The sequence below is a fragment of the Pseudophryne corroboree genome, chromosome 4 (assembly GCF_028390025.1).
Source record: "Pseudophryne corroboree isolate aPseCor3 chromosome 4, aPseCor3.hap2, whole genome shotgun sequence".
NCBI lineage: Eukaryota > Metazoa > Chordata > Amphibia > Anura > Myobatrachidae > Pseudophryne > Pseudophryne corroboree.
In genome coordinates, this window is record NC_086447.1 from 89,728,329 (window position 1) to 89,738,175 (window position 9,847).

The 9,847-nt window shown below is 49.1% G+C and overlaps 1 protein-coding gene across 1 annotated transcript in view; it reads right to left on the bottom strand.

Annotated features, from left to right (window-relative positions):
- PTCHD4 (patched domain containing 4) overlaps positions 1–9,597 on the bottom strand; it is a 236,274-nt gene extending 226,677 nt beyond the window's left edge. The window contains exon 1 of the mRNA XM_063915252.1: positions 7,748–9,597. Within this exon, the coding sequence (XP_063771322.1) occupies positions 7,748–8,347 (600 nt within the window). The 5' untranslated portion in view covers positions 8,348–9,597. The remainder of the gene's footprint in view (positions 1–7,747) is intronic.
- Between the last annotated feature and the right edge of the window lie 250 nt (positions 9,598–9,847).

Sequence of the window (9,847 nt, forward strand, 5' to 3'; positions counted from 1 at the left end):
TACAGCACCCAGCATACGTGTCCCACATCATTACACCCCTTTCCCTTCAGTACAGCATCCAACATACATGTCCCACATCTTTACACCCCTTTCCCATCAGTACAGCACCCAACATACACGTCCCACATCATTACACCCCTTTCCCATCAGTACAGCACCCAACATACATGTCCCACATCATTACACCCCTTTTCCATCAGTACAGCACCCAGCATACACGTCCCACATCATTACACCCCAACATACATGTTCCACATCATTACACCCCTGTCCCATCATTACAGCACCCAACATACATGTCCCACATCATTACACCCCTTTCCCATCAGTACAGCACCCAGCATACATGTCCCACATCATTATACCCCAACATACATGTTCCACATCATTACACCCCTGTCCCATCAGTATAGCACCCAACATACATGTTCCACATCATTACACCCCTGTCCCATCAGTACAGCACGAACATACATGTCCCACATTATTACACCCCTTTCCCATCAGTACAGCACCCAACATACATGTCTCACATCATTACACCCCTTTCCCATCAGAACAGCACCCAACATACATGTCTCACATCATTACACCCCTTTCCCATCAGTACAGCACCTAACATACACGTCCCACATCACTACACCCCTTTCCCATCATTACAGCACCCAACATACACGTCCCACATCATTACACCTCTTTCCCATCAGTACAGCACCTAACATACATGTCCCACATCATTACACCCCTTTCCCATCAGTACAGCACCGAACATACATGTCCCACATCATTACACCCCTTTCCCATCAGTATAGCACCTAACATACATGTCCCACATCGTTACACCCCTTTCCCATCAGTACAGCATCCAACATACACGTCCCACATCATTACACCCATTTCTCATCAGTACAGCACCTGACATACATGTCCCACATCATTACACCCCTTTCCCATCAGTATAGCACCCAGCATACACAGTACAGAACCCACATTTTTAAGCAGAACAGTATTCTAGAAACGGGATGCAGTCGGTTTGCCGGCTGTCTGGAGCCCTGCGGACAGGATACCAATGCCAGAATCCCACCACAGCAGGGCTATTCCCACTCATGGATGTCTAGACACCTATAGAGCGGTAATAGATGCTGTGGCGAGCGCAGGGAGTCTGCAAGGCAACTCTTTGCGTCCACATCCCGGCATTCTGTTGGGATATGGACAGCCACATCCCGTCCACCGGTAACGCATACTGATTCCCTATAAAACATATCATTGTTATAAATGTGTATTGTAAGGACAGATCCAAAATACTTCCATCAGCAACTATGTACAATATTTTAGAAACAGCATCACAGTACACTTGTTATAAACGTATCACCTAGAGACACAGCTACACTATAATAAAAGCTAAGGGCCCCATTGAACAACGAGTGATAAACGTTTTATTACTCTTTTCTAATGGTAGAAGATGCTTAAGTACCTTTCCAGTATCTATTAAGCCAGATACCATAGTTTGTCATATTATACTAAGCAGCTGCTTTCTCCAGCCCATACAAACTGCTTATTGTGAAAGTACAAACTCTCCAAATTATCCTGGTCTCCATCTGCGTCGTCAAATGGTAATGTCCCAGTGTGAGTTGCCAGCACTCGGGACATTACCCACAATAATATACTGCATCTGTATCTCCAGTCCCCGCCCTCTGCCCACTTCCCTTCTGCCCCCCCCCCCCTTCCCTCCCACACTCCACCCCCTGTCTCCTACTCTCCAACCGCTCTCCTCTGCTAATCTCCATCTCTTCCCTCCTACTCTCCAACCCCTCTCCTCTGCTACTCTCCATCTCTTCCCTCCTACTCTCCAACCCCTCTCCTCTGCTACTCTCCGTCTCTACCCTCCTACTCTCCAATCCCTCTCTCCTACTCTCCATCCCTTCCCTTATGCTCTCCCCCCCCCCTTCCCTCCTACTCTCCACCCCTTGTCTCCTACTCTTGTCCCTTCCCTCCTACTCTCCAACCCCTTTCTGCTACTCTCCGTCTCTTCCCTCCTACTCTCCAACCCCTCTCTCCTACTCTCTGTCCCTTCCCTCCTGCTCTGAAACCCCTCTCTATTACTCTCCATCCCTTCCCACCTGCTCGACAACCCCTCTCCTACTCTCCGTCCTTTCCTTCCTACTCTCCATCCCCTCTCTCCTACTCTCCGTCCCTTCCCTCCTGCTCTCAATCCCCTCTCTCCTACTCTCCATCCCTTCCTATCTGCTCACCAACCCCTCTCTCCTACTCTCCGTCCTTTCCTTCCTACTCTCCAACCCCTCTCTCCTACTCTCCCCCCTTCCCTCCTACTCTCCCCCCCTTGTCTCTTACTCTCCGTCCTGTCCTTCCTACTCTCCAACCCCTCTCTCCTACTCTCCATCCCTTACCTCCTACTCTCCATCCCTTCCCTCCTGCTCTCAAACCCCTCCCTCCTACTATCCGTTTCTTCCCTCCTACTCTCCGTTCCTTCCCTCCTACTCTCCACCCCGTCTCCTACTCTCTGTCCCTTCCCTCCTACTCTCCAACCCCTTTCTGCTACTCTCCGTCTCTTCCCTCCTACTCTCCAACCCCTCTCACTTACTCTCCGTCCCTCCCCCCTGCTCTCAAACCCCTCTCTCCTACTCTCCGTCCCTTCCCATCTGCTCGCCAACCCCTCTCTCCTACTCTCCGTCCTTCCCTTCCTACTCTCCAACCCCTCTCTCCTACTCTCCGTTCATTCCCTCCTGCTCTCAAACCATTCTCTCCTACTCTCCGTCCCTTCTCACCTGTTCACCAACCCCTCTCTCCAACCCTCCGTCCTTTCCTTCCTACTCTCCAACCCCTTTCTCCTTCTCTCCGTCCCTTCCCTCCTACTCTCCCCCCTTGTCTCCTACTCTCCGTCCCGTCCTTCCCACTCACCAATCCCTCTCTCCTACTCTCCATCCCTTACCTCCTACTCTCCATCCCTTCCCTCCTGCTCTCCAACCCGTCTCTCCTACTCTCCATCCCTTACCTCCTATTCTCCATCCCTTCCCTCCTACTCTCCAACCCCTCTCTCCTACTCTCCGTCCCTTACCTCCTAATCTCCAGACCCTCCCTTCTGCTCTACGCTCCCTACCTCCTGTTGCTCTCTGGGTCTGCCCTCTCCATCCCCCTGATCCTCTTCACTCGTTGGTGGCTGGAGGGCAGAAAAATAAATGCTGCCTATTAAATTACCACTACCGGTCGCAGCAGGGCAATGCGGTGCTAATTACCAGCAGCAGTTATCCAAAAGTGAAAATGTTAATGCAAATTTAGCAACAATCTCTTGTCGGGGGATACAGTTAAGATGCCGGTTGTCGGGATCCCGGCTGTCGAAAAGCTGACGGCGGAATCCCGACACCCATTGGAATCCCGACAGTCGGCATCTCGACCATAAAAACAGACGGCTGGTTAGGTTTAGGGACAGGAAGAGGGAAGGGTAGGTTAAGGCACCACACGGGGGTTAGGGTGCGGGGGGGGGGTTTAGGGTCAGGCAGCGGGGGAGGGACAGTTAGGTATAGGAGGCGTAGATGGGGGGGTTAGGGTTAGGCACCTCCAGGGGGTGTTTAGGGTCAGGCACTAAGGGCGAGGTTAGGGTTAGGCTGCAGAAACAAAGGGTTAGGGGGTAAGGGAGCGGGGGGGGGGGGGGGGAAAGCCTCTACTCACCCCTGCCAGGATTCCATACATCGGTATCCCGGCGTCGGTATTATGTATGAACATTGGGCTCCCTGCCGCCGGCATTACATACTGACTCCCTTGCCGGGACACGGGCTCCGATAAAAAGCTGTCCCTGATAAGAGCTGGAAGTTGAGTGATATCTAATATATATCTTCCATCATCTTCAGTGTTCAGGTCTAGCACATGCACTACACATGAGTTGGTGGGGGCAGATGGAGAGCTCACAGGCAATTATGGGGTAACGCCATCTTCAGATGTCGTTAGCCGCTGGGGCCAAGCTCCGGAATGTTTTGCATTCCACGGTTTGGTAACTCTGACAGTCTAGCAGCCAACATAAAAACCTATGGTGAATGCTTTTGTTGTCAGAAATGGAGGGATATCTCCAATCAACTGTGGTCTTCTTTAGATATCTGCAATGCTTGGTTTCGCCCCTTCTCTAGCACCAGGGTTCGTGAGATGTCTCGGCAGCCATGGCTGCAAAAATGAATCCCTACAGCACAAGTGCAGTGCCAATACTGCATTGTGGATTCATATCCGTGGTTTACAATTAATTTACTCACTTTCATTGGAAGCTCATAGACTACTACGTAACATAAAGATGGCAGGGATTGTTTCTTGCTGAATGCAGGCTATGCACACTTATTCCCCTATTTCCTACACATGTAAATACAAGATATTTAAACAAGAGGTGGAGGGTGACAGCTTTACTTTGTTAAGTGTGGGCTCATGGTATACCCGGGCAATAGGACAGGCTCTTTACCTGTACTCTGCGGTTGCGGTCTAATGGAGCTCCCAATTCAGATTCGTCAGCAAACCAGATGGATCTGACAAATGCATTCAGGAGACGTCTATCTCCTACAGAGGCCTCCTACAGTGTGGCCAAGATGGCTGCCTCCTCTGGTACCTTGTGAGGGTGGAATAGACAACCTGTGGAAGTTATTACCCAAAACTCATGAACCAATCCTGCATTATGCTTACTGTGCACTCTAGGTTTTCTTTTTTATGTCTGTGTGGCTTGTCTATTGCTGTATTACCTAAATCTTCTGTATTATGAGCATTGTTTTTTAATGTCTGTAAAGTCCTGTTGGAGGAAGTGCGCTATATAAATATAATAATTATTATTATTACGCGGCTGATCTGACCCTATCTTTACATTTAGCTTCATACAGTCGTCATCAGTGTGCACTTGCACCAGCGCTATCTTTGGTGCAAGAGATTCGCCTGAAACCACAGCCCACAGTTCCGTCAACATGTTCTCAACACACCCTGGGTAATCTCAGCCACGTGCTGCCACCCAGTTACACCACCCATCAGCCGCAAGTGGAGAAGCAGCACATGTGACCAAAGCAGTGGAGCCAATCACAAAAGACCTATGTCTTACAGTGCGATGTAATCAGACACAAACCAGACAAATGTAACGTCCATATAACCATACATAAAACAGGGAATGCAGTGAGTGACGCTCTGCAGCAGCAATATCCTGCATTTTATTCCAGTGGCTGACACCTAGTAATGTGGCTTTGCACTACGGTCCCTAACTTCACACTCTAGTATCCCAGGGCTTCAGTATAATCACACAGACGTAGGTAGGAAGTAGCGGCAATAATGTTTGACTGGAGGACACACTTGTCACACATGTCAATGCAGCATATAGTAGAAATATGTCACTACATAATAGATCTGTGTGGTACCAGGAACATGTCACTCTTATTGATTGACAAGTTTCAGGAGCCTTACTAAAATCTATAAATTGGAGGCGCTCAATGCCAATTAATGAACTAAGCCATGAACTGATGTAATATTATATACTGCCAACAGCCGGCATTTGCATTATTAAAATTGGAAGAGACACTAGCATGCACACTTGTGAGATGCTGCGGAAGTGCAGTCACAACCCTCCAGAGATCGCTCCAAAATACACAGGCTGCTTACAGATCACAGGTGCTGCAATCAGCAACCAGAGAGCACAACAACAAGCGAATAAACAGCAGCATCAAGGGCACCCTGTAACTGATCACTAGTGAGCGGCGTGCACACAATATATCCTACGCAGCGCACAGCACATTTATTTCTGACATCACAATTCACAGTGACTGATCGCACTGTATAGGGACAAGCAAAATAATGCTGTATTTCCACTACAAATAATAATAATAATAATTCCAACAGTAAAATTCCTCTGCATTGAATTCTGTATGCTGCAACTTTCCCAGCCCTGCCAAGTCTTTCATAGTAACTTATGAAATGAGCCCACATAAACACAGCTACACAAGTTGCGTGCTGCTCCAAAATAAAACATCCTTACACTACACGCCAAGTAGGAATGTTTACAGGACAGCAGCGTTGTATGGGAGCACTGTACTGTACAGAAGCATTGTTACACGGCATTTACTTATGGGTTGTGTACAGTAAATAACCTACTTATATCACACCATGCTCTTAGATGGTATCACATTGAGACATACAGTATAAAGATAGATAGATAGATAGATAGATAGATAGATAGATAGATAGATAGATAGATAGATAGATAGATATCTCAGTCATTACATCTTATAACTTTTTCCTGCTAATGTAAATATAAATAAGACTTTGACCCCGTTTCGCTTTAATATATCACGGCCCTCTGATTTCTGGTATACATATATAAACCGGGTGTAGTAGGGTATGCCGTCGGCCGGGCTCCCGGCGGCCTGCATACTGGTGCCAGAATCCCGACCGCCGGCATACCGACATCTGGGCGAGCGCAAATGAGCCCCTTGCGGGAACGGTGGCGCGCTATACGCGCCACGCTATCTATTCTCCCTCCAGGAGGGTCGTGGACACCCAAGAGGGAGAAAGGCTGTTGGTATGCTGGCGACCGGGCTCCCAGCAGCCAGCATACCGGCGCCGGAATCCCGACCGCCGGCATACCAACAGCTGGGCGAGCGAAAATGAGCCCCTTGCAGGCTTGCTGCGCTCGCCACGCTGCGGGCACGGTGGTGCGCTACGCGCGCCACGCTATCTATTCTCCCTCCAGGAGGGTTGTGGACCCCCAAGAGGGAGAAAAGCTGTCAGTATGCCGGCGGTCGGGATTCCGGCGCCGGTATGCTGGTCGTCGGGAGCCCGGCCGCCGGCAACCTGATGACCACCCGTATAAACCTGACACCTGTTAGACATACATGTGTGTACATATATTGTATGATACCTTTTACACATACATACAAACATACGCACATCTATATATGCGCCTGTGTGTCTGTATAGGAAAACTATGTATGTATACATGACACCTGGTAGACGTGTGTGTACAGGAAAGCTACTTGTACATACATGACATGTGTTAAACGTGTGTGTGTGTGTATAAGCTACACATACATGCACAGGTTAGACACACATGCATGAGTGTACTAAAGCTCCATATACATACTTAACACATGTTAGACATGAGTGTGTGTATGTGTGAGTGTGTAGGGAAGCTACATCTACATAGGACACCTCTAATACATATGTGTGTGTGTAGGTAAACTACTGTACATATACATACATGACACCTGTGTAATACACGTGTGTGTGTGTGTGTGCGCGCGTGCGTGTGTGTGTGTATAGGGAAGCTACATAAACATACATTACACCTGTTATACGTGTGTGTGTGTGTGTGTGTGCGCGCGCGCGTGTGTGTGTAGGGAAGCTACATATACATACATGACACCTGTAATACGTTTGTTTGTGTGTGTGTGTGTGTGTGTGTGTGTGTGTTGGCACCTGTAATACATACAGTATGTGTGTGAAGGAAAGCTATATATACATACATGACACCTGTAATACATATGTGTGTTTAGGAAAGCTACATATACATAAATGACACCTGATAGACAAATGTTTGTGCAGGAAAGCTACATATACATACATGACACTTGTGATAGACATACGTGTGTGTGTGTGTGTGTGTGTGTGTGTGTGTGTGTGTGTGTGTGTGTGTGTGTGTGTGTGTGTGTGTGTGTGTGTGTGTGGGAAAGCTACAGTACATACACATGCATGACACCTGTCAGCCAGGTGTGGGGCATACCTTTAGTTTAGTGTTGGGGTAGCTGACAGGCACCTTGGCTGCTGAGTTATTAGACAGGGCTGCTTGTCTGATGTCCTCCAGCACTGCTATTATATCATCCAGCAGACACCTCTTCTCCTCATTGCCCAGCACACACAGGTGGGAGAAGGTGTAGTTGTAACCCCTGTAGTTCACCCTCATGTCCAGCACCGCCTTGTGGATATGCAGGATGTGCTCAGCCTGCAGCAGGAGATTCCCTCCGGGCTTGGACAGCAGGATCACCCGGCCATACTTGCCCGGGGTGTGCAGGTCTGAGTACAGCTGCTTCTTGGACTGCTCCAGGGGGAAGAGGCTGCTGGCCAGGCTCCTCTCTATCTTGGCCAGGCTGTGGCTGGGGGCCACCAGGGCTTCCAGGTCCCTCTCAGCCTGGTAGCGGCTGAGGAAGAGGAAGCCGAAGATGATGGTGAGCACTGCAGGCAGGGTGAGGAAGAAGACCGGGTGCCTGCTGACAAACAAGCCCAGCTGGTAGAAGAATGACTTCAGCCCTCTGTGAATCACTTGCCGCAGCATCCTCCAGCAGATCCTGCTCACTAATGCTCCAGGTCTCCTTAGGAAGCACATGTGACAGATATTTGGGGGTTGCCCTCCTCACTCACTTCCCAGGCACCCTACTACCCCTGCTCAGACTGCAGCAAGTTGCAGCAAGCCTGCCAAATATTGATCTGGGGGGGCTCGAAGACTGCCCCTCTCCCCCCTCCCAGCTCTGATCACTGCCTGTACTGGGGATTATTTGCTGTTGCGGTAACAAAGCTGCTCCCTTTGATGTTTGCAGATGAGAGGATAGAGGAGAGACACATTTCCGCCAGATTGATACATTGCCCTCTAACGTCCCCTGCATAGGGGCTGCGTCCCTCCCAGGCACAGGTGTACGGTCCCCTGCACACGATGCACAATGGCCAGGGAGGTTATTGCACTGCATACCCCTGTTACAGGCATGCAGCTCTGAGATTAAAATCCATTTTACTGCAGTGTAGGAGCAATGAATGAGGGAGGGGGTCTCTCTTGGCTGGTGTTCCACTGTCTGACTGGATGGGAATCCCTTCTCTAGCATGCAGCATGTTGCAGTATTACTCTCTGTCACACTGCAATTCATATAGGCGCAGCCAGGAGAACTCTTGGCATTGCACAGACACTGTGTGACTGTGTGCAGTAGCTGGAGGGATGTAGTGGAAGAGGGGGATGACTGCAATGTGCTGCATATCTTTCTCATTCATCTAGAGAGAGGTCCAGGCTGACAGGTGATTCCCTGCTCTCTGTGGTGGTAGCAGGGGCCCGCAGCCCTCCTCCTCTGTCTCCACTACAACTCCCCCCCATCCCTTCATCCTCCATCCACTCCACGTGGGAAGCGGAGCGGGAAGCTGCAGAGCACTAGCCAGGGATTCGCTACTCTATATACACAGTCACCAAAAGGACTGGTTCAAGCATGGAGTTAAATGATTGCAGATGCCCTTGTGCTGCTATGATAATCATGGACAATATGATCTGTGGATTTATCCAAGGTAGAAAGTACAGCAGAGAGGGGCCGCTGCAGATGTGGCTGCAGTAGCGCCCAAAATCCCAGGCGCAATTTGCCTTCATTTAAAAAGATGTGAAGTTGCAACTATAGCAATATGCGCACCTGAGTGGCAATAGGTGCATGAGCACGAGTTACGTTCAAGAGAATTACACCCCACCTGCCCCCGTGTTTTTATCCATTTATCTTATTTTCAACAAAAGCATTCGATATCAAGCATCAATAAAACGGCTGAAAGCTGTACAGTACAGCAGAAATGATTGGTAGTACCTATCATGCGATGCCACATGGCAGCTGTCATTGGGGGATATTTAATTGTTTGAAAAGTCAGTTGGGTGTCTTGTTGTGCATACCTCCCAACATGTCCCATTCCGAGAGGGAAAAAATGCACTCTACTTGGACTTCCCACTTAATATATGATTGGTGTCACCTGTGTTGAACTATTTAATTGATAAGAAAGGTGTTACAACACAGGTGATTGCAATCATAAATTAAGAAGGAAGTCCGGGTAGAGAGCATATTGTCCCTCCTGGAATGGGTCATGTTGG